The sequence below is a fragment of the Pygoscelis adeliae genome, unplaced genomic scaffold, assembly GCF_000699105.1.
Source record: "Pygoscelis adeliae isolate BGI_AS28 unplaced genomic scaffold, ASM69910v1 Scaffold597, whole genome shotgun sequence".
NCBI classification, from domain to species: Eukaryota; Metazoa; Chordata; class Aves; order Sphenisciformes; family Spheniscidae; genus Pygoscelis; species Pygoscelis adeliae.
The window spans coordinates 32,965-60,856 of record NW_008825148.1 but is presented as its reverse complement, the minus strand read 5'-3'; the positions used below and the strand labels follow the sequence as shown (position 1 = coordinate 60,856).

The 27,892-nt window shown below is 42.0% G+C and overlaps 2 protein-coding genes across 4 annotated transcripts in view; one reads left to right on the top strand and one right to left on the bottom strand.

Annotated features, from left to right (window-relative positions):
• Positions 1-13,439, top strand: part of IKBKB (inhibitor of kappa light polypeptide gene enhancer in B-cells, kinase beta) — a 14,142-nt gene extending 703 nt beyond the window's left edge. Inside the window, exons 2-20 of the mRNA XM_009328303.1 lie at positions 552-722; positions 1,477-1,546; positions 4,383-4,471; positions 4,955-5,044; positions 5,408-5,532; positions 5,872-5,979; positions 6,284-6,413; positions 6,880-7,074; positions 7,327-7,441; positions 7,794-7,917; positions 8,158-8,309; positions 8,424-8,485; positions 9,549-9,658; positions 9,916-9,965; positions 10,513-10,612; positions 10,804-10,951; positions 11,159-11,286; positions 12,021-12,111; positions 12,685-13,439. Of these exons, the coding sequence (XP_009326578.1) occupies positions 552-722; positions 1,477-1,546; positions 4,383-4,471; positions 4,955-5,044; positions 5,408-5,532; positions 5,872-5,979; positions 6,284-6,413; positions 6,880-7,074; positions 7,327-7,441; positions 7,794-7,917; positions 8,158-8,309; positions 8,424-8,485; positions 9,549-9,658; positions 9,916-9,965; positions 10,513-10,612; positions 10,804-10,951; positions 11,159-11,286; positions 12,021-12,111; positions 12,685-12,753 (2,127 nt within the window). The 3' untranslated portion in view covers positions 12,754-13,439. The remainder of the gene's footprint in view (positions 1-551; positions 723-1,476; positions 1,547-4,382; positions 4,472-4,954; positions 5,045-5,407; positions 5,533-5,871; positions 5,980-6,283; positions 6,414-6,879; positions 7,075-7,326; positions 7,442-7,793; positions 7,918-8,157; positions 8,310-8,423; positions 8,486-9,548; positions 9,659-9,915; positions 9,966-10,512; positions 10,613-10,803; positions 10,952-11,158; positions 11,287-12,020; positions 12,112-12,684) is intronic.
• A 75-nt stretch (positions 13,440-13,514) lies between these two features.
• Positions 13,515-27,873, bottom strand: VDAC3 (voltage-dependent anion channel 3). Of its 3 annotated transcripts, XM_009328286.1 has the most exons (10): positions 27,485-27,660; positions 25,930-26,032; positions 24,570-24,641; positions 23,373-23,422; positions 19,319-19,471; positions 18,120-18,172; positions 16,492-16,719; positions 15,433-15,583; positions 14,252-14,309; positions 13,515-14,009 (listed from the first exon to the last, which is right to left on the bottom strand). In XM_009328286.1, the coding sequence occupies exons 3-10, from the start codon at positions 24,634-24,636 to the stop codon at positions 13,918-13,920; spliced, it is 852 nt and encodes a 283-aa protein (XP_009326561.1). In that variant the 5' UTR covers positions 24,637-24,641; positions 25,930-26,032; positions 27,485-27,660; the 3' UTR covers positions 13,515-13,917. The 3 variants fall into 3 exon arrangements, with proteins under 3 accessions (XP_009326561.1, XP_009326563.1, XP_009326564.1); XM_009328288.1 differs by lacking the exons at positions 25,930-26,032; positions 27,485-27,660 and adding an exon at positions 27,786-27,873; XM_009328289.1 differs by lacking the exon at positions 25,930-26,032.
• Positions 27,874-27,892: the final 19 nt, after the last annotated feature.

Here is a 27,892-nt window from a genome sequence, read left to right as displayed (position 1 = left end):
TGTCGGCCGCTCGCCGCCTCTTCCGGAAGGGTGCCTGACCCTCGACGGGGGCAAGTGCATAAAAGTACATGCTAAAGAAAACCTCGCATTGTGTTTCGTCAGAGTCTTGGGTCTTAGACTTCCTTCTTCGGCGCTTCTGCCGCTGCCTTCAGTATTACAACAGTTCTGCCATGTAGCTGCTCTTTTGCCTAGCTTAATGCCTGTGCTGGGTTGTCCTTCGGGGCGTTTGATTGATTTTGTAGGATGCAATGGTCTGATTGCGGTTTGGGTCTTTTCTGGAGGGTGGCAACAGGCTGCGTCACGCTCCTTCGCAAGGCATGTTCCTGTAGCTCCTAGGCAGATGTGTTGTGCATGTGCATTGAAGGAACGCACTGACTGTGCATGAAATGCAAGGAGTTGGGATGATTCTAGGTCCCTGAAGGATGGATGAATTGCAGACCTTTAGAATTCACTAGTTCAGTTTCTAAAAGGATTAATGTCCTTGTAGGACTTTGTGTGATCACCACGAGCATGTGAAACTGCATAGCTGTTGCAGAAGAATCGTCTTTTAGGTGATACCCTGGTTCCGCTCATCATGTGTACTTGCCTCATTTCCACTCCGCAGGCTGAACCATCCCAATGTGGTGGCTGCCCGTGATGTCCCTGAAGGGATGCAGAAGCTTGCACCAAATGACTTGCCATTGCTGGCCATGGAGTACTGCCAAGGCGGAGACCTCCGCAAGGTGAGACCCCGGGATGGTGACCAAGGGCTGGATCAGCTTCTCAGGGGATCCTAGGGTTTCTATTAATGTTTCCCTGTAAAACCTCTGTTTTCACATCCTGATGCCTCCTAATTCTTGTCATGGTACCCACAGGTTTTGGTGGGTTGGTCCTTGATAATACGTTCAGCTCTTGAAGACTTAAGTGCTTTCTGAAACTTTTCGTATTTGTTTGGCTGCAAGTGACACTGTGAGGAGTTTGCACGTAGAGGATGAGGGCATGTGTGTGGGATGTGCAACAGGATGTGAGTATGGCCAAGACCATCGTAGGGCAGGGTAGATCTGTGGGCTATATCCTTCCTGAAAATGATTAACTCCTATCTGTCATAGGAAAAAATAACACGTTAATTCTAATCTTACTGTTTTTCTATCCTTTGCTATAATCTGCCTGTAGATAAAACCCAGAGCTTAGAGCTGAGATTTGAGCTGATACTGCCAGGCACAGGGGAAGTGGCTATGAAGGATGGAGCAAGTAGAAAGAAGAGAATGGGGATGACGCTGACTTCTTTCACCCACTCTTTTCTCCTCCCATGTGGTTAGACCAAGGCCTGAAGCTCTAATTGCCGCTACCGGAGGTTGCAATCCCATAGAGTTTTGTGTCTCTAGAGAATTTCATTGCTGTTACTGGAACTTCTTGCATCCGTGAGAGTTTGTGGGACTGTGAGCCTCACTCAGGATACAGGAGGGAAAGACTATATTCTGTGTTGTTTTCTTGCAGTACCTGAATCAGCTGGAGAATTGCTGTGGCTTGCGGGAAGAAGCTATTCTCACCTTGTTATCTGATATTGGTAAGTGGTAGACAACCTTCAGTTGTCTGAACTATGGAAGCCCTTTCCGTGCCAAGTCCACTCTAAGGATATGCAGCAGTGACCTTAGTGACTCCATCTTAGACTGACCTTTGAAGAGTATACTTGTTTCCTGTCTTGCTCTGCCGGCCCTCCCCGTGGGAGAGCCAACCTTTGATTTTTGTTCTTGAAAATGTAGAGACAGATTTTCTTGCCCAGCAAAAATGCCACTCAGGGTTTCCTGGAAGGTTCCGGATAGCTGAACACTTGCCAAGTGTCTCTGGTTTATGTTGCACATCGGTGTCCACCCTCAGCTTAACGGTTGATCATCAGGTCTTCAGTGTGTGTGTCATCAGTGGGTTTCCATTAGCATTTGGGCAACCGCTATGTGGAATTTTAGGCAGTCCTGGTGCAAAGATTGCCAAGTGCTGCCTAGAGACTTTTGGGGTGGAGTTTTTTGGTCAAGCTATGTTGTGATCTTACTGAGTTGCAGCTGAGGCAAAACTGGACAGGTGCTAAGGCTTTAGAGAGGAGATATTTAAGAAGCGCGTTTGGGGCAGATGTATGCTTAGAAAATGAGCTTGTGGCAAGAGAATAAATGGAGAATAAATGTGCATTTGTCACTACTTTTACTGCAGGGGTGGCTGTTAGGCATTATCTCCCGTCCTTTGTGTTCCCAGAGCATTTGTATTCTGCTGCCTCATCCTTGTACTCCTTAGTGACCAGGAAATGATACTGAGTGCTGACCAGAGACAAGGGCAGATCATGTTTAGAGTGAAGTTTGTGTTCACGTGCTTGTGTGTGTATGGGAAGAGGGACAGACCCAAATTTTCAATTGTATGATCTGAACTGTAGCTGATAAGAAATATTTTCGACTATTGATATAACTTGTTCTTCTGATCGCTTACAGTGCATGCCTAGTTGGTCTTCCTAGGGTTGCTGTCCTTCAGGAGAAGGACAGTTATATTGTTGATAACTCCTGAAAGTCTAGCTGGATCATTTTGCACTGAATAAGAGAGCTCTGTCTGGGAATGCAATGCTGTCAGAAGGGACACGAAGTCTCAGAGCAGAAAAGTGAGTCCCTTTGGCTCAGGCCCGAGTCATGGCCGAAAAGCACAAACTGGAAATGCTGCCAAGTTTTTGTTTTTCCTAGTACCATGATTTTTCTTTTTATCCACAGGAGGGGAGATCTATTAAGCTATTACCTTGAGCAAGCGTGAGAAAATAGAGGGCATTTATTCTGTCTTTATGTATTCTTAGGATGAGATTTTTGTCTTTCTAGTATAGATGGAATTCATCAATCTGCCAGTTGTGGGGTCTCAGTGGTTCTGAGCAGAGAAAGTATGTTGTGTAGAAATTTCCTATGAAGAATTTTGCAGGTGAAATGGGGAGAAGAACACCTTGTGGACAGGACAGAACGAAGTGTTTGGCTTGAGCAGCTTTTGGATTCTAGGTTAAGACCGTTGAAGAAACAGATAGGTAAAGAAAAGCTGAGTATAGCCACTCAATTGCCCAGCCAGGATGTTAGCACTGATGAGTTATTGTCTGGGCAATTAGGAGAAATTTCTGGATTGGTGCCCTTGTCCTTGTGGGAGATTTCAACTTCCCAGACATCAGCTGGGAATATCATACTGCTGTGACGAGCAGGTCTTGGAAATTCTTCAAGTTTGTGGGAGGTAATTTCTTGTCACAAGTACTCGGCCAGCTAGGAAAGATGCCCTCCTAGACTTGCTATGTGTGAATAGAGAAGAAGTTGTGGGATATGTGATGATAGGTGGCTGTCTTGGCCACAGTGACCGTGCAATGGTTGAGTTTAAGATTTTCAGTGTACTGAGGAAAGAAGGACAGTAGAGTTGCTACCCTGGACTTCAAGAGAGCAAACTTCAAGCTATTCAGGGAGCTATTCAGCAGAGTACCCTGGGAATCTGCTTGTGAGAGCTTAGGAGTCCGTGAGTGCTGGTCAGTTTTTAAGAACACCTTTTAGAAGCACAGGAGCAGGCAATTCCAGTTGTTGTAAGGCAAGCAAGTGGGGCAGAAGACTGGCTTGGCTGAACAGGGAACTCCTCATGGAGCTCAAGAGAAAAAGAAATCGTATGATCTCTGGAAGCAAGATCAGGCTTCACAGGAAGATCACAGAGCTGTTTTTCATATATGCAGGGAGAAGACATGAAAGGCCAAAGCTCAATTAAAGTTGAAACTGGCCAGTGTTGTGTCAGACAACAAGACTTTTTAAAGTCCGTTAATAGCAAGAGGAGGTCTGAAGAAAACATTGGAGTGATACTTGTTGAAGATAGTCATCTGACTAATAGGGATGAAGAAGAAGCGGAGACATTCGCTGCTTTTTTTGCCTCAGTCTTTAATAATACTGATAAGGGACCGGGCAGCCCAAGGTCTGAGTTGGAGGACCATGAGTGCGGGAACAGTGACTTTCCCTTTGTGGACACTGAAATTGTCAGGGACCAGCTGTATCAGCTGAATATTCACAAGTCTATGGGGCCTGATGGGATTCACCCCAGAGTACTGAAGGAGGTGGTGGATGTTATGGCAGGACCCCCTCTTGATCATCTACCAAAGGTCTTGGGAGTCTGGGTCGGTCCCTGCTGACTTGAAGCTAGGCAGCGTTATTCCAATTTACAAGAAGGGCATGAGGGAAGACTCAGAGAGCAAACTCTGTGTTTGACACCGACTTTTCATCTTGCACTTGGTGTTTCACTGTACGTTTGATTGTACAAGGTTTGACCCAAAAGCCATGCTTACACTAGGTAGAAATGCATCCTTACTGAGCTCATGCTAGGTACTGTTAGTTACACTCTTAAAAGTGGCTTTTTCTGTGTCTCAGCTTCTGCTCTCAGGTACCTTCATGAGAACAGGATCATCCACAGAGACTTGAAACCAGAGAACATTGTGCTTCAGCAAGGAGAGCAAAGGGTAAGCAGGAACCATGTGTCTCTGCCTGCACAGACAAGTAAGTGTAAGAGGAGCGTGCATGTGCTTCATGCAGTTACAGTGGTCCCCTCTGCAAGAGCACTCAACCCAGGACAACAGCTAACTCAGATCTGTGTGTCAGATGAACAGTATTCTGCATGTAGCTGAGGTGAAAGGTTGTATTAGACTTCCAGTAACACCTGACATTTTGACTTTCAACTATTAAGGAAAGAACCAGACTCTACTGATTGACCAAAGATCTGAATTAGCAGTAATGGCTCCAGCTCTGTGCGTATCAAGCCAATGACAACTTCACATACTTTGTGATTTTAGGAATCTACAGGAGCCTCCCATTTCCACTTCCATCTCTTCGTTGGCACCTTTCCTGCATACCTTTGAAGAGCTGAACCTTTTCTTTCTCTGCTGTATGGTGTGCTTTTAACAGGACTTCTCTCTAGTGTTCTTATTCTCTGTTGTGTGTTTCAGTTAATACACAAAATCATTGACCTTGGTTATGCTAAGGAGTTGGATCAGGGTAGCCTATGCACATCCTTTGTTGGGACTCTACAGTACTTGGTAAGGAAGGAATTCAGCTAGAAGAGCAGCTACCACTTTGCAGTGGGATAGAATTAACTGTTATCAGGTTTTGGGCTGGGATGAAGTACTTGTGCTGGTATGGGGTGCGTTTGGGGTGCTGCAGCTGGCAAAGGTGACTGTTTTTTTGCTGACACTGGGTGTCTGCTAGCTATGTCTGTTAAAAATAAGAAGCAGGAGTGCCAATAACCTCTGCTGTTCACTCTGAGAGGATCTCAAAGCTTGTGAGAGGCAGAGCGTTCAGCACCGTCTTTAATCTGTTGTACAAACGTTAATGAGCTCTTAAGGGATAGAGAGAGCTAAGAGACGGGTGGCTTTGTCTCATGCGTGTGTAAACTGTCTCAGGCTCCAGAGCTGCTGGAACAGCAGAAGTACACTGTGACGGTGGATTACTGGAGCTTTGGAACACTGGCCTTTGAGTGCATTACAGGCTTCCGACCATTCCTACCCAACTGGCAGCCAGTGCAATGGTGAGTGAGCTGGGGCCAGGTGATAAGAAGAGTGCATGCAATGCGACTGTCCTGTTTACAGGAAGTAGAATTGTGGTCCCTTGATTCTTAAGGTAGTGACCCTATGTTTCTTGCCCTTACGGAGACTGACTCCCTTCACAGGAGTTTGACCTACCTGAGCAAGTTCAGCATTCCTGATCCTTGCTCTTTGGGATCAGGACTGACTCCTGCAGGGCAGGTAGCAGAAACCAAAGAGGCATCTGTATTACATCTGTCAAGAGTAGCTTTAAGAGTCTACTAACATGTGGGCTGGGAAAGGCAGGTGATTATTTCACCATTGTACTTGCTTGAATTCATTAGGCATACAAAAGTGCGACAGAAGAGTGAGCTGGATATTGTCGTTTCAGAAGACTTATCTGGAGAAGTCAAATTTTCTAGCAGTTTACCCTGCCCGAACAATCTAAACAGGTGAGGACTAGAAATCTGTTACGCCATGCTGGGATAAACTGTTTCTTCTGCAAAAGGACCAGGTTTATATTATATGCCTTACCATGTTAATCTGTGAATAAATTGAGTGCATGACACAAACAATGCTTGTGTCTCTTGTGAGACTTGTGTAGTTGAGTCTCTGTTTCTGCCTTCTAATCACTGCATTTGTGATGGGGGGGGAGGGGGGAAGTTGTTTGTCAGTCCTCCTGCAGAGACCAGACCATATGGTGACTGCAAATGCACTTTTACCTCTTCTGATCCCCTTCTTGTTTTGATCCTTCAGTGTTTTGGCTGGGAGGCTGGAGAAATGGCTGCAACTCATGTTAATGTGGCACCCACGGCAGAGAGGTACAGATCCTACATATGGACCCTATGGGTGTTTCAAAGCTTTGGATGACATTTTGAACTTGAAGGTGAGCAATGGGTCTGTATTACCTTGAAAAGTTTTCCAGAGAGCAGTTGCCTGTAGCCCATGAGAGACAAGGCTTGAGTCATAGACCTAGGAGGAGGAGCAGCAGCACAGAATCTCATTTAGCTGTCTCCTGACAGCTAGTGACAGGTGCTTTCCTCTTGCTTCTTTGAGGACAAATACTCCCTGAGCTTGTTGGGAGTAGCAAATAGCTTGTGTATGTGCTTGGTTCCATGTTCTGGTAGAGGATTCTGCGGCTGAAGCTGTTTAATTGCCATGTGGCCTCTCTTCCAGTTGATGGAGGACAAGGACTTTGGTATAATGTTATGAAGTAGCTGCAAAGTGACTTCTTGAGCCCTGCAAGTGCTTTGAACAGTTTATCAGTGGCCAATGTCTCAGTCCTGGGATCTCTGCTCAAACATGACCAATATATCTTCAGTCCTTCTCATGTCACGCTACTACTCTTGTAGTTGCTTCATGTTTTGAACATGGTTACGGGAACTGTACACACCTACCCTGTGACAGAGGAGGAGACTCTGCAGACTGTGAAGGCCAGGATCCAGTCAGATACGGGAATCCCAGAACAGGACCAGGAGCTACTGCAGGAAGCTGGACTTGCATTGTTTTCTCAGAAGTTGGCCACTAAACATATAGCTGATAGCAAGGTGAGTCTGGATACTCCCTTCCTTGCTGTTGAGTGAATCAGCAGGCACTGCTGTCATTTTGGGAGCACAGCATTCCCTGCTGTTCTGGCAGGCTTTTGTCATAATAACCACACAGACCTAACAGCCCTTGCAGAATAGGCACCCTATTGCCTTTGGTGTTCAGTTTTTGGCTGAGGAGGAGCATTCTGTTTATGGTGTTACTGAGGCTTGCTTTTTCTGAGAAAACCTAGTTGGGTCTTTTGTCTTCTGCAGGTGAATGATACTGCAGCTGCAGACACAGACCTCCTCTTCCTCTTCGATAACCAGAAAGTTGCCTATGAGGCTCAGGTTGCCTTGCGTCCTCATCCAGAAAGTGTTGACTGCATCCGTAAGGACTTTCTCTATCATGAATGTGAGAGGTTGTCCACATTGAGAGGGCTGCCTGTGTTCTGTGGTCTGTATCATGTGCAAAGAGTAAAGAGAGCTTTTGCATATTGGGACTGAAGAAGCAGTAGAATGGACTGGCATAGCATTCATTCAATTTGTTAAAATAACTGAGGAAAGGAAGTGTTTGATTTTGATATACTGGGGAAGCTGCATAGGGGTTAGCCAACTATAGGCTTTGCAAGAGGTAACGTGCCCCTCAAAGGAGTGATGTTTTGGTCTGTTTTGTCATGTGATAACATGGCTTTTAGGCTTCATGCTGATACGTACGTTTCCCCCCCCCTCTCTGTTTCCAGTTCAGGATCCAAAGAAGAATCTCCACTTTTTCCAGTTGCGGAAAGTGTGGGGTCAGATCTGGCACACAATCCGGATGCTGAAAGAGGACTGTAACCGGCTTCAGCAGGGGCAGCGAGCAGCCATGTACGGTGGCAGTTTCTCTAGAATACTTATCTCTGCCTTTGTTCCCTGGTGAAAGGGAAGGGACAGGAATGGGGAAGCCCATGAGTGGAGCCGTTAACAATTAATGAAAAGCTGAGAGTTCCATCCTCTGATACAACTGCTTTTGTGCTCACTGCTACACTCTGAAGTATCTACTTTTGATGTAAGTGGAAGTCTATGTTTTTAGTTTGGGAGGGTAATAAGACCTTCTTGTCCATGCAGGATGAATCTGTTGCGTTACAATAGTACCCTCTCAAAGATGAAGAATTCTATGGCCTCCCTTTCCCAGCAGCTGAAAGCAAAGCTGGACTTCTTTAAAACAAGCATCCAAATCGATCTGGAGAAGTATAAAGAGCAGATTGAATTTGGAATTAGTGAGTATAGCATCTGGCAAACAGAGGTCTTTTTAAGCCTCTTATCCCCACAGAGTATCTACCTTTTCCTGTATGAACTTGAGAAAAGCAATCACTCTTCTTTCATTCCTGTAGCTTCTGAGAAGCTGCTGTTTGCCTGGAAAGAGATGGAGCAAGCTGTGGAACTTTGTGGGCGGGTATGTTTCTGAATCTAACTGCTTATCCTAAAGAAAAAGAGGCTTGTTTTTCATTCCTTTTTTTTTTTTTTTTCTTTTTTTTTCTTTTTTCTTCATTGCCCTCCCTTAAATAGAAACTTCTTGTGTCTGGGCTGATTCCAGGTGTCACATTGCCTTGGTTTGGGTGGCACCATTTTTGTCCATTGCCAGTACTTCGTGAAGCTCACTGTATTTGTAAGGCTTAGGGGAAAAACGGAGGTCTTGGGGAATGCGAGAGGAGATTTTGCAGTGGTTGCACTCAGATGTCCTGCTAACCCAATCCTGGAGCCAGGATAGCTGAAAAGAGGATATGGAACATAGGTTAAACTGAATGGGAAAGTGAATGATCAGACGATTGAACACAAGAATTTTAAGCATCAGTCTTGAATTTTGAAAAGGCAACGATTTCCCATTCTTGGTGCACATTCCGCACCTGCTCCCAGTAAGGCATTCAGCCTTTTGACACAACAGTGTAACCCCTGTAAGTAGGGCCAAGGACCATCGCTCCCAGATGAGGAGTGAAAGGTGACTAGTCGATATCTTATTCTTTTCCAACACTTGGTCCTCCTCTGTTGGGATGAGGCAGAGGGCAGAATGACTGTCTAACAAGCAGCAGCTTCTGCATGTGAACGAGTTCAAGTGAAAAGCAGAATTTGGGGTGCCGGGTGTGGATGTGGTTGTGTGCTGAGGTAAAAGGGGAAAAGCGGTGATGGATAGGATGAGACATCTGGAATAGCCAAGGAAAAGGAAGCATGATGGCCTGGGAACTAGCAGTACATGTACTACAAAGTCAGACCCTTCAATGGCTCCTTGTCGCAGGCTGATTTTTTTATCAAAAAATTTTTGGAAGTTGTTTTATCCCAGAGCACCAAGCTAATTTCCTTGAATTGAAATTACTCATATTCTCATTTGTCTTTGTCCAAGGCTGCTGCTTGCATCTTGCAGATGTGTTTAGAAATGTGAATGAGAAAGGAAGAGCCAGTGTGAGTGGTAGTGTCTCTTAGTATGAGACTGTCCCATTGCTTATGTTCTGCCCTGCTTTCAGGAGGATGATGTGGATCAGCTAGTGAAGAGGATGATGGCCCTGCAGACAGACATTGTGGACCTGCAGAGAAGCCCACTAGGTCGTAAACAAGGAGGAACGCTGGAGGATTTGTGAGTTGAACTACCTTGAACTTCAGATGCAGGAGTATTGCTAGCTAAGCTTATTCACTGCAGGACAATGAAGGTGCTGTCTCTTCAGCCCAAATTATGGGGGACTGGGAGGACTTTGGCACAAAAAGACAGTTTTTGACTCCTTACCTGTCATTAGTCTGAAATGGCAGACATATAAAAGATTTGAGTTCTTGAACTACTTGTTCATAATTTAGGTTCTAGAGAAGTCCTTTGTGTTCTGTGCCTTTTTCTTCTAGAGAAGAACAAGCCAGAGAGCTGTACCGGAGATTGAGAGAGAAGCCAAGAGGTAAAAGACATTTTAGCTCAAGGTCAGCTTGCTTTGTGTGGATAGTAACTTCGGAGATGCAATAATGAGCACTGAGAAAACTCTCTGCATTCTAGGCCTGCCCATATGCTAGCTGCACATGGACTCTACTGGACTCGCCCATTTTTGAAGAGGGGAGTCAGGGAGTCAGTTTTAAACTATGCCAGCCTTGCTTTCTTGGCACCTTCTGAGCTCTTCTTGAAACTCCTCTGGAGCTCTTCTCAGAGCAAGCTGTTGCTGCAAGCATATGCTGCTGCTTCTGTGTGGGAAGGATGAAAAGACATAGCTGTTCCTTTGAGCAGCTGTACAGCCCCAAGGCATTAAACCCACCCTACCAACTCTGCTTTCCAATTCTCGTAATTTTGAAGAAGGCGGCTAAAATCTAGTGCAATTCATCCTGGTCAAACTTGCATGCCCTGAACTTGGGATGTTTCAGGATTGAAGAAGCAGTGGAAACAAGCTGCTAAGAATCTTCTCACTCTGTCCTATAAGCCTACCTTTCTGTGTAATGTTCTGACTCTCATTCCAGATCAGAGGACAAGTGGTGACAGCCAAGAAATAGTACGACTGCTCTTACAGGCAATCCAGACCTTTGAAAAAAAAGTCCGAGTCATTTATGCTCAGCTCAGGTGAGCTTTGTAGAGTCGGCTTTTATTGAGGGTTGAAAGCATTTTCTCTTTCAGCAAGAGGTTTTGTTCTAGCGGTTTAAAAACCAGTGCATACAGCTAATGAGATCCCAGAGTGTCACAGGAAATAAGAAACTTCAGAAATGTTCCTCCGCTGCAGTTGCCCATGTGTGATCTGATTTTTTTTTTAATAGTAAAACTGTAGTTTGCAAGCAGAAGGCACTGGAATTGTTCCCCAGAGTGGAGAAAGTGATGAATCTGATGAATGAAGATGAGGAAACAGTTGTTAGGCTTCAGGAGAAACGACAGAAAGAACTGTGGAACTTGCTAAAAATTGCTTGTGTAAGTAAAATAAACCTCCAATTTAACCTGAAAATATGGTTTGTAGCACAGGTTACTGAAATAATTAATAGTAAATTTAGTATGTCCTATGGTTCTCTCTTATTTTGAATTAGTATTAAAGCCAAGTTCCAGGCTGTCTCATATTCCTGGCTGTTGGAAATTAGTGGTGGAAATAATTGCAATCTGAATCTTCTGTGTTTTCTTCAGAGTAAAGTACGTGGTCCTGTTACTGGCAGTCCAGAGAGCATGAACACATCACGTCTTGGTAGCCCTGGTCAGCTGCTGCTGCAGGTCCCTTCTGGAACCTACAATTTATCAGAATCTGTTAGGAGAAGGTGAGGCAAAGTTTGGAGTTCTGTAGCTGCTAATGCCAGCACTACAAAGCTGGGGCTCCTGCTTTGTGAAATAATGACACACAGGCTTTCTCACATTTTACACTTTGTGTTTGGCTTCCGTTGTCAGCAGCCTTTTCTACCTAGTAGCTGGACTTCCTGGGGCTTGTGAATCCTCCTTATGAAAAATGGGGAATAATGTATAGCTTCACTTCCCCCTGCCTCAATAATAAAGCGTTTGTTTTATCTGGAATGGTTGGGCTCACTTCAAGTACACTGCCAACGGGAATTGTTGGAGACTTGTCATGCAAGGTGATAGTAGCTGAGCTGTATCATAAAGGAGAGGCTGCTATAATCAAGCACGTGTAGTTCTGGCTTGCTTAAACGAACTGGGTCACCAGCTGGAATGACAGACCTTAGTTTGTTTATTTGTATGTTGCTTAATCCTTTAGTTTATAGGTTGTTCTGCAACTTTTTCTCTAGCAACAGTGACTCCACATAACAAGAACCCAACTCCAACTTGGAACGCGCTTCCTTTCCCTTGTCCCCGTAAGTCTGGGGATGCCACCGACTTTCCTAGTTGCAATATGACTTACTAGCTTATGAGCTGACTGGTAAAAGTTAATTCTTCAGTGCTCTGCAGCATACCTGCCAGAAATACTTCTTAAAGGTAGAGGCAGCATCTCTTTAAACAAAACTGCTGTGGAAAATAATTATGTAATAATTGTCCTTTTCAGTGAGGAGCTACTGCTGGAATCACAGAAACTCTGTAGCCAACTAGAAAATGTGATGCATGACACAATGAAGGATCAGGAGCAGAGCTTCATGGTAACATATTTGATATTCTTCTATAAACAGACTGGGGAAGCTCACGGCTTCAAACTTCTGCATGTGTAACTTTGCCACCGATAAGTAATATGGCTAATAGAAATCTGCACATGACTCTTTTGGAGAAGGAGAGAGTAGTTGTGGCAGATAGAAAGCACCTACTCCTCCACTTGAACTGACTGACATATTCCCTACTTGCTGAGAACAGGAGCCATGTGCTGGGGATTTAAGTTGTGCCAAACAATAAAGGATAGGGGAAGGCGCTTTGCTGTTGTACAAAAATACTGCAAAATTGCACTCTTAAAATTGGGATGGTCTTGGAGTGGCAATACATTGGTGGGTAGGGATGCTTATTTAATGAAACAGACTATTGAAAAGAAAGTAAAATATTAGAGAAAGTAAGTAGCTTGAGGGTTTCCTTTGCAGCAGTTGCATCGTTCATCATGAAACTATATTGACCAACTTGTTCACAGTAAAATTTTTGAATCTTTTAAACTGCGTCCCCTTTATTCTGGAGAAATCTCAACTGTAAGCTAGTGTTGAACTTCGTAGTTCTAACTGTTTATTCTTTAGGCTCTAGATTGGAGCTGGCTGCAGCTTCAGGTAGAGGAAACAAACAGTCCAGAACAAACCCAGATGTAAAATCACTTCGGTTGCCTCTGAAGACATGCTACTTCAGGAAGCCAACTGTGAAAAGCTGCTGCCTCTGAGAAGGGAAGTTCAAGTGCCTCCTTCTACTGTCACCTACTGCTTATGTGATACACATGGTCTAGCTTTCAGTATCCACCTCTTGGACACTTTTTTCACAAAGATACAGTAGGAAATGCCTGTTCTAACTGCTTGGAAAAAGTTCTTAATTGTGCCTTAAGACAGCAGATATTCTTATTCTCTGTCCTGATGTATCTTCCCTTAGGCATCACATGTGGTGGTTTTGCTGCCTTTTAGGCTTTCTAATGACCAATGGACAACGCATGCAATCAGCTTGCACAGTCACTGGTAGACGTCACCTTCCTAATATACTTGAACTGTGAACTTAATTTCTTAACTTTGCTGATTTGCACTTTTTTCCTTAAGTGTAATGGTTGTACTTACCTAATACTTGTTTTCTATATGGGAACGAAATTATCTAAAACATGTAAACTTTTGGTTTGCTCTTTTTGATACCCTCAATAACATTTTAATGAAAAAGCTGCTTTCACTGTGCAGGTCTCTAAAACATGAGAGGTGTAAGGATGTTATTCTGGAGACCACAGAGAACGAAACCTTCAGCGTACACGTCTAGTTCAACAAAGTATCTGCAGGTTATCCATTAACCATGTTAAAGTTGCACCAAAAAAAAAAAGCAGAGCTGGGTGGAGCATAGCTCTTCTGAACCTTACTGAGAGACAAGACACACCACCATTATGTTCCAACTGTGACCAATTTATTTCATTCTGATGTAAGCCCAACTTTCCACTACAGCACAGAGACCACCTTTTATAAAAGGCTGTGAAGTACAGGACATGCAGGATACAATACAATAATGGGGAGAGGAGGGATTTTCATCTGTTTTTAGGAACAGATTTAAAATACGGGAAACTGAAGTGAAATGTGGCACAAACATCACAACTTCCATGCATACCTTCAAGTATCTTCCTTTGATGTGCTGGCGCTCTCTGGACTTCAGTGTTGGGTTAAAATGATTCTTTGGAAGAGTAGAAAGTTCACACTTCTTGAAATTTCAGAGTAATATTAAGGCCGAAACACACTGGGTACATTTTTCCTTTATCTTCCAGAGCACCACCTGTTGTTTTACTTAAAGCTGCATTAAGCTTCCAGCTCAAATCCCAGCCCAACTTTGTGACCTCCAGCACTGAAATTCTTGCCATCAATCAAGCCTGAAAGGGTCAGCTTTACACCTAGGAAAGCAAGCAATAAGACCCTTCGTACACTGATATCCAATGCTCTTCCTCAAGTACTTAAGCCTCACTAAAATGTCTTAGTTGCTATAGGAACTTCTGTATGTACACAGCCTTTACTTCCATGAGCCTATGTAAGATTTCTAGCTAATTTGTTTATGTATTCTGTTCAAGAGATGACAGTAAAATAACCCATAGTGTAGTACTAATACTATTTGCTGCTACCAGTTGGACTTACGTACCGGGTCGGAGGGCATGAGCATAACCAATTCCAATCAGGCTGGCATTATTCACTTTAGCCTACAGGAAAAAAGAGATCACAATATTTATACACTGTGTACAAATATTCAGACGTAATTGTCCCAGTGCCCTGAGAAGGTGGCTTATGCATTAACTCTTTCAGCTGCTTGTAGACTAACCTCTAGCAGAGGCATATTCCAATCTTTTCCTTTTCTCCTCAAGAGCTTCCAGCTTAAGCTGTAACAGGCTTAAGTCATAGTTCCAATCTTTCCTTTAAATTGTGACCCATTACAGAAAATGGCACCCTGTCCTTCACTGCTCCCCACGTTGTCTCTTTATATCCTTTAAGGGGCTAGTTATGACAGTCCCTTAGTAGCCAACGAAGTCTGTCTTGGTCACAGACCCCTGTTCACAAATTGCTTAGTAGTGATTTTTTTTTTCTTAATGAGCAATAAATATATGAATATGCAAACCCATCTTTGCATTACTAAGTTTTGAGCTGTTTACAATAGCATGTCACATCTTTAATTTTGGCTGACTTGTCCTGGAACTAATTCTTGTTTTGCAGCATAACAAATGCTTGCTGCTTCAGTTCTTAGTGTTAGAACATACACATAGTTACTTTTATTCACCATCGCTTCCCCATGGACATGTTTTGTCTCCTGAACCTCTTCTGTCTCTCTCTCACTATTTAAACCTTTTTTTTTTTCCCCTAACATTTCTGCAAGAATTTGCAAGCATCAGCAACAACACTTATCTCAGGACCTCAGATGACTTTCAAGGGTTAACTGATTGTTAGGAGAAGCCTGTAAGCTCAGCTGAACTATCATTTTACTATAGTACAGTTTTACACTATGCATTAGATAAGACTTAGAGAACTAAAAGGATACTGCATCCTCTCATTACCTTTTGGAAACACATTTTGCATAGGCTCCAAGCACACTAGTCAGATTAGTGACTATTTCACCATGGACAAACCAGTTCTTTAGATTCCCCCCCCCCCCCCCCCATCGTTTTACAAATACGACCTCTGAGGTCCCAATTTAAATTTGAACCACAACAGAAGCCACAGTTTGCCATCTACTATACTTTCTCAGTAACTATTTAAAGCAACTACTTCATACCACAAATTTTCAGTATTTAAGGGAGCTTGAAATACTCATTCCTGTAACAAAATTCTTACCACAATGGAAGTCTTCTCATCCAGTTGGTACTTGGCAGCAATACCAAAACGTGTGTTGTTACTGCCAGCAGTCCATGCAAGATTGACTGATGTCTCAACCTTATTATTAACCTTCTGATAAATAGACCCACCAAACTCGGTGCCATCATTCCTGTTTGTAATAGATGCAAGTGTGTCAAGCCTTGCCTTGTTTAGTAAATAGTAACAACTCTTTAGATTAACCCTTCCCCACAATCATTTGATAATTATCTCTTAAAATGAACCAAGAGCTCCAATACTTCCCTGGACCCATGCTCATCTCTGGAGCTGGCAGATTCCTGCTCACGTTTTTTTTACCCAAAACATAAGTTTTGCTTGCAGAATGGAACAAGACTTTCCAACAGCTGAGACCTATGGTTTGAGGTTCTGACAAAAAAAAAAACCGGATAACTTGCTTGCTTGTCTTAAGTTAAGAAAGCATGCCTGCGATAACACATAAAGGGACAAATCCAGAAGGAGACTTAAGTCAGTTATGGGAACGATGAGACTGAAAACAATGTTACTGCATTGCAGTTGTTTACATACACCATCTTCAAAGACTCTCAGAGCATCTGAATGTCAGACTAGAGCTACACTGCGATGACAGCTGGAAACACTCAAGCACAATGCAACACACACCTCTCTCTTCCACCTTGGGCATTTCTGAGCCAGCAGCTTTCTGTCTGGTGGGGAAGGGGGCAAGGTACAGTAGCTTAATTGACGACTCTTTTATCTAGCGCCAAAATAGAAGTTAAAGTTCACAGATTTTAACTCCAAATTAACATAAAGTGCCTTTACGCCACTATCGTATATACAGAAAACCCAAAATTACCCTGAAACAAGGTCTCATTAGACAGCCAAGAGTTGGAAAGTTGCCCTTGCTTTAGTTGTACTGAAGATGAAAACACCAAATAGAAATTATGTCAAAACAAATCAGCATCCCCTTCCATCCACCCACCTTTCACCTAACTCCGTTAATGCTCACTATTCATTTAGTTTGGCTCCTCCGATAATGTTTTTCTAGGCTCAGATAATACTTACACATTAGTATGCAGCTGAAAGTCTCCTGCCTTATATCCCAAGGCAAAGTTATTTTGCGAAAGCTTAGACTTGGCTGTATCAAAGGCCATCTGGTAGCCAGCAAGCCAGCCTTCGTAGCCCAACACTGCCCAGCCATAGATGGTTGGTCCAGAGAGATCAATGTCTATGTTGCAGCCTAGATTTACATGTTCTCTTTTGTAGGAGGTCTTCAACTTTCCGCTCTTCTTCCTGCAGAGAGAAACATGCCATTTTATCCCCGGTAGTATACAAGTATGTATATTATATGTAGTTTTATTCACGTATGTATGTCCCTTAAGGCCAGTTAATTAAATGACTGTAATGCCTACTCAAAACTTAACAATAACAGCTGCTGAAGAGGGCATGGGATAAGGGTAATATTGGCATTATGTGTATTTAGGTGGTGCCACTTTTTCCTCCTCCATCTCAAACTCCTTAAAATCCTCAAGAAGCAAAAAAGACAAAAGCATTTCTGCTTAATGCTCTAAAACCCATCAGGTTTCAAATTTTGTTCTCCACAAGTGAGTGCAATGCGTTACGGCATCATCAGTTTCTTTCAGGAACACCCATGACATCCCGCACCAATAGCTGGCCTTTCTGTCCTTCAGTGACTTTTTGTCTGCTCAGTTCTCTCCACTGTTTCTTCATGTGCAGTGCTTGCTTTCCTTCCTTCTTCACTGCTGGCTACCAGTCTCCTCTATAGAAAACAAATTTCCTCATCCTCCAGACATCATCCACTTAGTCAGCCTTTTTCTGTCCCTCTGGAGAAGCCTCTTCCTCTCTCTCCAACGCATCTTCGTGCTCATTTTGCTACCAATTCAAACTTAACATAACTGAGACAAAATTTTATCACCTCCTTAATCCTCTCCCCAGCCTCCTTTCTCTCCCACTGAAGACACAGCAGAACACCGTGCTGCCTGTCACTCATACCCAGGCCTGGGGCCTCATTTTTGACTTAGTTTCTCATTTCTTACATCCAAGCAGTATTTCAAACTCTGAATTTTGTGATAGGCTCTCCCCAACAATAAAGAAATACCAGCAATTATTTACAAAGCAGTCTCAAGCTTTGTGCATTAACCAGACATAAACAATCCTCCTTTGCTCTACTGCCTACCAAAAATACATGATAATTGAGAATGACAAAAAAGTGCTATTCCACTGCCTATCATAATACCTATGCGGTTCTACCTCCTCATTCAGTTGTACATAGACATCTGCCCGAAAGCATCAGGAAAAAAAATAGTTTTGCTTTGTGTTCTTAAGGCACTGAGTTGACAGCAGTAGGACCGTCAACACCATGCCAAAGATGGTACATGGTTACATGGTTAAGTGCTCCATGTAAGACCTAGCTGTTTGAGGAGAGAGTTACAAAAATGTAATACCTACTGCAAAACAACAAATTTGCCAATGGCCAAAGAGCTGAGGAATCATTTTTAGCAGACCTTGTCCTTCTGAGCCCGGTATTATCCATTGCCTTCAAAATATTCTACAGTGCCTGCAGAATATTCTACAGTAAATTTTAAGCATTTACACAATGACCAGAACAAGCATTTCTAATTGACAGTTATGGGACTAGCACTCCTTTGATAAAGGTAATGGAAAATATTTACCCTGTGTTTGGTACAAATGTAGTGTCAAGAGCCACCTTCAATCCTTCAGCCAACTGCAAAGAAAAACAAAGACGTCTGCTCAGAACTCTGCTGAAACATGATTTGTTATATTCCACTACTATAGCTCTACTTCCTGCCTAAAGAGAAGACGAAACACACCATAATGTCTCCCACATGTTTTACAACAAAGTCTGAAGGTGCTGTGATGAGGGATTAAAATTTGGACTTTTTCTCCCCACAATGAGGCCCTATAACAGCACACGCTTTGTAGATACGTTATTACAGAAGATTTCAAATCCAGCATTGACAAGAAAACTGAGAAACTATGTTAAAGAAAGAAAACTGTTTAGTTCATGTTTGCTCCCTGTAGTTCCAACAATCCACACGGTAGCTCAAGAATCTCTCAGAATCTACAGGTATTCTTTTGAAACACAGTACTACTTCACAGGCCAAACTGCATACCTGCCTCAGCTTTCCCGCCCTTGTGTTGAGCTGGACAGCATTTTCCACTTTAAAGCACAGGTAAAAGTGCAAAACCGTAACTACAAAAATTGATGGCCATACGTGGTGGAGGGCACCACAAAACTTTTACTTCCTTTGGCACCATTACCTTACGCTTCAGGCATTAAGTGAAAAGCATAAAGCTATTACTTTGAAAAAGAATTGTCTGTTTTGAGAGTGCTGTATGCTAGCAACCCTTTGTGTAAGCAGTGCCAAGCTACAAACACTAATCTTTCTCTTCAACCTTTCAAAATATATTCAATCTCAAGGCAGCCAAACTTAAGTCCTTATGTATTAGAGCATTTAAAACTACGAGACCCCTCTTTTGTTTTCCCTGCATGACTGCAGCAGTGACAGTTCTACATAGCTAGAGTGCATCTTTAAACAAAAACTCCTATTTGGAGTGATAATAGTGATATTCATTCAACCAGCTAGCTAATTTTGCATGCCCGTAAGTGCAATAACTCGGTACCATTGGATCATTACGTAGCACCATACTGATGTGGGAATGCTTGCACCCCACACCCCCAAAATTCATGATGCTCTCAGTCTGTGCATTCTACAAGTATACATAACTTCCTTCTTTTTAGTACTCCAGACAGTTTTGTGCAACTTTCACTCTTCAATGTTTTCTGCTCAACTCAATACTTTCTCATACTAGTTGCAGAAACATTTTCAGAGTATCTACTTTCTCTTACCTGATCCTCCATGGAAACTTCTGTTCCCAATGTGTTGTCTGTGTTCCACTTCTGGGTGAATGTAAGTCCATAGTCTTTGATCTTATATTTGGTCTCTAGACTGCCTGAAGCCTTGCCTGTGTCTGTGTTGGAAGAACCAGTTGCAGTGAATTCCTGCCAAGAGCATAATATCAGTTTCAGCACTCTGATATTTAATTACATTCAGTTCTTCCACTTGTCAAGTGCCAGCACTCATACTTACTACCCTTAGGCCTCTTGACAGAGCCCTCAAAATCCTCCTCCTCTTCCCTATCCCCACCAAAAATAATTATTTTTGCATCACAAAATGCTACTCCTTTTGGCATCTCTGTTCTGGATATTTCTTTTGTTGAGGTGTGCTGATAGAGCCCTGGAACTTGCTTAGGTTGGAAAAAGCACTATTACACAAAGACCCGACATCTTCACTTACTTTTTATCTGCATCATGATTTGATTACCTGCTCCCCACCTCTAATTTTTACTGCACTTTTTTCCTAACTTATCCACCAACCTCCCCTGCACTAAAAACCTTTTTCCGCCACTTTTTTCCGCTCCAAAGTGGCCACTGTTATTTCAACATTCGACAACTTGCTCTGGACCTTCACATGGATCCATATTCAGATACAAAAAGATACGCGCTTGGGATACAAAGCTGCTTGTATTCTTGGATTTTTCCTCACAATCTCCTCTAATTCCCTTTATCATCTTACCAGTACTGTCCCAATTGTGCATGAGATAGCACCTATTATAGTCCTTCTGTAAGTCCATTCTCCCTTAAGAAAAGCAATCCTACATCCAACTTACACTGCTACATGAATAGCAAAAAAAAAAAAAAAAAAAAAGATTGTTTTTCTTGCATTTCTCCAAACATCTCGTGTGTTTCTTCCTTTTTATTCTTTTTTTCTCTTTCCACCTTTCAGCAGTGAAAATGTCTTCTGGAGAATGGTCATCACTGATGCTTTTCACACTGACTACTGCACCCTAACGTTGTTGTTCCCCCTACCCTTTATACTGTTGTCGCTTTTAGATTCTTCATATACGATGCTGATGACTTTAGTACCTTCTCCCTCAACCTAACTTCTCTGTCATTACCTCAGCCAGCAACTATACTTTACAAGGTAGGTCACCCCTTCGTAAGGCACCTTAAAATTGTAGACCTTTTCTCCTTCACAGTATCAGAAAATAACCTGACTTCAGTGGCACCTTGACATCTCTCCATCAGGCTGGTCCTTCACTGACTACTGTAATTGAACCAACAACTGTGAATTTTGTATAATACGTATTTTGTAACATGCTGTCCTATGCTGCTTGGCCAGTCCCCCACACATCAGAGCTTCCTGTTACTTAGGGGACTTGAAATCTCAACAAACATCTCTCCTCCTGGAATAACTCAGAGGTAGCCTACTCAGTGTTTTATGCAGAATAGAGTATAAAGCAGTGAGTAGGCATATTTTTGCAGCAGTAAGCTCAAGGTGTACGAGCTAGGTTTTAAGAAGCATCTGAGAACTGATCTCGTTTCAGTTGTCCTCATCTCTCAAATATTTTCCTTGAAGAAAGATAATTAATCTGCCACTACATTTCCAAGTTACACCTCTTTTGAAGTTTAAATATTGAAAGATACAGTGCTTAAGACATGGCAGTATCCATTGCCAACACATCAAAGCTTTGGAACACTGACTTTCCAGATCCGTCTCATTCCAGGACAGTATTCCTGGATGCTGCGTACATTACTTTCACAATTTTGGACTTTGCAGAGTGTACAAAGCCTGTCTTTAAATGGTTTTGAAGTGCCAGGGAAGTCCAGCCAGGTAGCATTCCTTACACACCGGGGGTGGGGTTGCAGGGAGAAAGACACTTACTCGAGCTAATGCACTACTACAACAGCACAGCAGTTTTATAACACATCTAGCCAACTAACAAAAATACGTGACGCAAGTCAGGATGTGTTACACTATCCTTTAAGACACACTGCTCTAATGTCACTTCCACAAATTCAGTGTAAAGACATTTCAAACCTGCATCAGAATTCAGAAGTAACTTTCTTCTGATCTTAGGGCAGGTAACTGATTAAAAAGGCTTGATTTGTTTCTCACACCAAGCAGAGGAAAGACTGTAAAATGCTTTTCTTACAGCCAAAGGAAAAAAACCCTGCGCTGTCATAGGATCAAAAGCCAAAGGATTTTGCCAGGTGTCAGAATTGGATCTGCTTCTGGAAGCAGAAGGCACACAGTCAGCATCTGCTGCCATCAATCTTTAACTGTCTAAACTGGAGATGTCTCATCAAACCAACTCGTGTAGAAGCATTTCTTGAATTTTTTGTAGCTGAAAATCAAACTCATTCTGGCTCCTATCACACTCCAGTCTGAATCAGCAGTCAAGCTCAGCTTCTCATTGACCTTCTGGTTTACAGTGGCTGGCATCTTCAGGAACGCCATGCACTTACTAGGCCAAACCACTTGCAATCTATGAAACCATTATAACCAATAGACACTACCATTGTTGTTTTCTAAGTCCACAGGAAAAACACCCAAAACATTTCTGTATCATAACAATCAGAGGTACTATTAGTACCAAGTACAAATCAGATCTCACGCTTTGTTCCTAACCTCGTCTCCATCCCTAAAACACCATTTTGTTGCAGCAGAACGCTCATTAGAAACACTAACAAGCACAAAACCTGAAGCAACAAACAACTGTATCAATACCGTATCTATCTTGTTTTCCCTCCTACTGTTTTTACAGTGTTCTTATTGTGGATTGTTGGACAAAGATTGCAAATGGCTTTACATACATGGATCATACAGCAGATTAAGAGCTATGGACACAGTCAAACTTCATGACGTGGATGATAACATGATGAAAAACAATGGAACAGTTTATGAACGACAGTATGCACCACAGAAAACCTCACTAGACAAAGCAATAAAGAGCCAACATGCCAAAACAGTCACTATTCTTACCAGCTGGATAAACATCCAACACAAAAGTTGCATGGAAAAGGAAAAGCCCATTTTAGAACTTAATATGGTTGTTCATGTTCCGCCACATTCAGAAGACAGTATAATTAACCATTATCATATCATTTGAGAATCAAAACTTCCAGCCAGGAAAATTATGCATATCGTGAAATGTCAGTAACTGGTAGCGGTCACAGTACAGAGACCACATAGTTCTCGTGCCTACACGTTCCTGGTGCGCAATGCATCAAAAGCTCAACTGGGACAGAATACAGTAATACAAAAGGAATCACACCATTTGCCTGGTAAGAATGCAAGAGAAGGAGGGAGCTAAGGCAAATACGGTTATAAAGTAGGCTAAAAAGTAGCACAGCTTATCAACCAGAACAGCATCAAGTGGTAGCACACACAGAACTGAGACTCAGTGTAGGAATAAGCTTATCTAGTAAACAATATATGCCTGCGGTTAAAGACCAAAATTATGAAACTATTCCTGGTTTTGCCAGCTCTCCTGTGAAATCATGAGGAAGCTCCGCTTCTCCATCATTAAAGTGGGGATCATAGTATATTCTAGTTCCCTGAAGTGCTAAGGCTTAATTAATGTCTATAAAATGCTAGTTTTAATTAAGTCTTGCATTGTAAGCATGGTGGAGATGAGTGAAAATGAAGTTAAGTTAAACCGTGGCTCTTATTTGCCCCTTGGCCTTTTGGATAAAAAGTCAGTCTGGACTCAAAATCCTCTAAAAAAACAACAGCAGCAGAGAAACTCAATTGCATTCATAAGTAGAAATGAGAGCTATTTAGGGTAAAGAAACTCATGTTTGGGATGTGTCAATGGGAACAGGGAGGAAAGCCACATGTCCACAACAAAATGTGTGAAAATTCTTGCATGCCACAGGAAAAAAAGTACTGCTACATCAGTTCCACACATCATTATAGAAATACCTCAGTCAGCTACAGGTTTTAAAACGAGAACTGAAAGAGAGAAGCAACACCTGCTAGCAAGTTATTACGACCAACCAGTTCTGGAGTTTGTCCTTCCACTGCAATGCTGGTGATGTTGAAAGCCCCAGTACTTACCACCCCACTGGAAGACTTGGTCTTCAACTCTAATTTGACCATTCCAAATCCTGAAAATAGAAGAGTACACAGCGTCTGTTTCACCGCAATATACAAGCAAGGCTTATTTCCAACACACCCAAAGTACAGCAGGTAGGGTACACTGACCTGAAACAGCCTATTTTCATATTTCAACAGTTGTTGATCTTACTGAGGAATGACTGAAGGAATTTTGACAATTCAAAGTGGGTGGCCTCATAATTTATATTCATAACAGTCACCCATCATCAAGTATCTCCACCTTCCGTAGCTACCTGCAGTCTGGGACCAATCAATACAGTTACCATTTCTTCTGATTTACTCAATTTACTTTTATATTTCTGATTGCAGGGCAGGAATTTTTCTTTTCCCCTTCTCCAAGAAAAATGTTTCAACTTACTTCAACCAGTGCCATATACAGAGATAGCGTTGCTTTCTTCCTTTTCTTTCTAATCTGCTATGAATAATCTGGAAATACCTGGCCCTTGCACAGAGTAGAAAAGCCTGAAACAATTGACGCTAAAGCAGGGAACTTGAGTTGAATTTTAGCAAAGCCTGAACTCCAGGGTGGCAGAGACCAGACCAGAGTTCTTTTTAATTTTATGTAGCATATGGGTTTGGGATACAAATGCAATCTTTATTACACACTCACAAAACCAGATAAAAATCATCAACACTTTTAGTACTGCTCCCAGAAAAGGGACTAATATCAGAATTTCTCCATTTAAATTCTTTGAAGAGGAATGCAAATATTGTGAAATTATTTCCACTATAGCTATGACAATAGGCTGTTCTGATTAACATAAAGGTCATTCTACCTCAGGAGCCTGTTTGTTGCCACATATGGTCCCCTATGGCAATCTACGTGAGTTTGCCTGATTTAATGCCTCTAAATACAAAAATTGGAAGGTAAAAAATGCAGCATTCTCCAGAGACTGTTCTGGAGTGCATCTTAAGGTCAAACTCATAACTTTCCCCTCTAACCCTTTGCCTACTGCATCATTTTCATGATACATGTCTAAAGTTCAAATTCAGAAGGGGCTAGATGCTTCGGGCCTCTGCTGAATTCCTACCACAAGGTATTTAGGGGATCTCTGGGGTACTAATGTTTTTATTGTCATTTTCAAGATGCCTAAGAAAAAATATGAAAGGTTATCAAACCACATTCACGTTACTTACCATATCCCTTGTTGAACACATCCCTGGCACACTTTCCCAAGTCACTGTATGATGGTGGGACAGCCATTGGATCTGAAAAATGTTGGAAGCTGTAAGAATCTTACGTTTAACAGCATAAAATCTAAACTATATCAAAAGCATTTGTAAATGTCCATGACTAGTATCCTCTGCGTACTTCACCGATACGGAGCTGCAAGACCTTTGAAGAACATTCATGAAAGTCATCCTTGTGTCATCATTGCTTTGTCAGAAACAAACTTACTTCAATTCAAAGTAGTTATGAAAGCCAATCCATTATTTGGAATCACTAAACCCCAGGAACAGTATTACATTCAACTACATATGTAGGCCTCACATTCTTACACTGCAAAAAGAGCTCATGGGAGCCTTATCGCTGTTCCGATAACAAGCAAACATTGCTTTCGTGACAGGACCCTTTCTGAAAGGGACCCCAAGTGGCGAAGCCACGTCAGCACTGAACAACCCCAAAGGAAAAGATATCTGATTTCATGGGCACTTGTGACTTCTTAGAAAGTTTTTCAGAGATTTGTAAAATATAAAGAGTTGTAAAATGTAAAGAGAGATGTCGCTGTCCGGTAGCCACCAGTGAGTACTTCTGCACCGTGTATACACAGCAGTAAAACCTACATTTTCTAATACAGGTAACCGTTACAACTACTTACAAAACTCAAAAGGACAGGCATGTGATATTACAGCTTACATGACATATTTAATGTTAGTTACCACAATTTAGAGATTTTGCATCAGAAAATCCACATTAAAAGAAGTAGGAAAACTTCCCAGTGGAAAATTAGTCTTCCCCTCCCTAGAATAAGTTTGCATAAATGTAAAGGCACACCTGCTCCAGAAAATAAAAGCTATCAAAGATGATGCTTTTGTTTGATTTTAAGGGTAACTCTTTGCCACTTAATCCTTTCTACAGCCGATGCATTTGTTGATATTCTTCTCTGCCACACCTGACACCAGAAATCCCTGATCCCCCGTTTGTTACTTATACCATTGTGAAAGAGCGATCTAAAAAGTAATAATGCAAGCAAAACATGTAGAATCCCTAAAGTCATCACTCCTCTTCCACCGTTTTAGTTGCTTACCAGTGTACTTGGTCCCCCTGTCACAAATGCAACAGTATCTGTATTAAGCAATTAAGCCCTCTTTTCAGATGGCTAGCCCTTTCCTAAAATGAAGCACTCAGGCAATTTACATCCCATAGTAGACAAACACTCTATGTTCAGTGACTTAATAACTAACCTGCACTATGTATCCATCAACACATGGACTTAATGATCCTTATGGGTCCCTTTCAACTTGAGATATTCTATGATTCTATGAATATATATACCTGTGAGTTTAGAGGATCTAAAATAGCTGGACGTGACTGCAGGTTCCTTATCTGAACATTAGTACAGAAAACAGGTACTTCTCCAAATTACTATTAAAAAGGCCTTTCTACCTGTCAAACATGGAGGGAAAAATTACAATCACTGAATCATTAAATTGACAAATGTATACTTTTATGACAGTATAGTTTGACAGTATAGTTTGAATTATTACAATAGTTGTAGCAACACAGCTATGGACCAGAGCATATCTTTCTTTTAAAACATTGGTTTTTCACACAAATCTCTCAATTCAGAAGTTTCAACTCATACTTTAAATTTGGGTTTGGGGGTTTTTTGAGATTGGGTTGTTTTGGGGTTTTTTGGTTGGTTGGTTGGGTTTGGGGTTTTGGTTTTTTTTTTGCTTTGTTTTGTTCTTTCAATAGGTTTGTCAGAATAGTTCAATGTGCTGATTTCGAAAGCCTAGTAACTCAAGTTTTTGGAGCAAGGCTGATGCTTGGACATTTTAACATGGTGATACTCCACATATGCCTAACATGCTCTTGAACCTCAAAACATTTTTTTCCAGCAAAAAACAATATGAAAGATAACTCCCTGCATAACAATTCATAGAACACACAAGATTTTTTTAAAAAAGGCTCTTCAGTCACAGCTGGCGTTCAGGGAACTGTCCAGCTGTTGAAAACATGACAGAACACTCCATAATTACACAGATTTGTAGCTGGCCTCCAAACCATATAACCTATTTTCAATTAGAAGTTTGGCAATAATCGGCAGTGAGCCACAAAACATTTTGGGAGTTGGGACTTACCTATTCAGAGTTTAGAAGACATCAGTCTACTCTAACTTTCAAATTACATGGAGATGTTACATCGAACAAAAGCAAGAGCTTTTCAGAAACTCCAGTTTCTGAAAACATGCCACACCCCTACCTCTTTCATGCTTTGCCAGCTGTCTCTCAAATCTTTCTACCTCCCTGCACAGAGGGGCATGGGCTTTAGAAAGACAAATGACAACGGAGTTGACCACCAAGTAGCCTTGAAGCTCTCCTCATCAGCTTCACTGAAAATGCTTCAAGTAAAGGAGGACTTTACCATTCCGCTCAGCACCTTCTCAACCTAAATCTCACCCTTTTGGCTGACGCCCTGTTCTGTTTACACCTCATTTTCGTAAGGCTATTGAGACATATTGAATGTTGTGAGCCTGTTCACTCTCCTAACGTGTCTCCCCTCTTCACACTATACAACTATATTTTCTGTATTCTCTGTGTTTTAATGTATATGTTAAATATTATGTATTTAAACGGTATTAAAAAAAAAAATTCAGGTTAGCTCATGCTGAAATACATAAATTCTTTGTTAATAACAAGCAGCTCTACTTGCAAGCCAGAATTGTTCAGAGGAACTGAGCTCACAGTTCCACGACTATTAATACTAAATTTGAATTGGTCTCCATCAACCAGATGCGACGGCAACAGCCAACAACACAGTGTAAAGCAGGAAAAGAAACATTAAGCCAGAGATCAAGAACTAAGCCACAGTTACTCATTTTAAGCACCTTGCTCTTAAACAAAGCCTCCTTAGTCTTGTGCTTTGATTTTCCCTCCCACAACCATAAAATTAGTACAACAACCACAGGAGAAAATACATCAAGGAATAAAAGGTTGGGGGCAACTGATGCTTAACGTTGCCATCTTCAGATACAGCGCATGGTAAGCCAACGTCTGTATATGAACTGCAAAAAGGCAACACCAAACTGGAAATTTCAGTGAAGAAATAAACATCGGAACACCCGCATCGGTCTATGGAATAACTGAAAAAAAAAAAAAAGAAGGAAAGAAAGGAAAAGAATCACGTACACAAGAAAGAAAAGTGAGAAGAGCTACACTTTGAGATGCCAGCTTCATTTTCACTGACGGGTGCGGCGGCAACGCTGCCCGTGACAGCCGTCACGCACCTCTCGGCC

What these genes read in the sequence shown, in the direction of transcription:
- VDAC3 (XM_009328288.1), bottom strand. Translation starts at nt 24,636, where the DNA reads ATGGCTGTCCCACCATCATACAGTGACTTGGGAAAGTGTGCCAGGGAT. An exon ending in AAGTTTCCATGGAGGATCAG is followed by an intron (nt 18,173 to 19,318) that starts GTAAGAGAAAGT and finishes TTTTCTTTGCAG; the next exon opens with TTGGCTGAAGGATTGAAGGT. An exon ending in ACATTTGTACCAAACACAGG is followed by an intron (nt 16,720 to 18,119) that starts GTAAATATTTTC and finishes TTCTCTCTGCAG; the next exon opens with GAAGAAGAGCGGAAAGTTGA.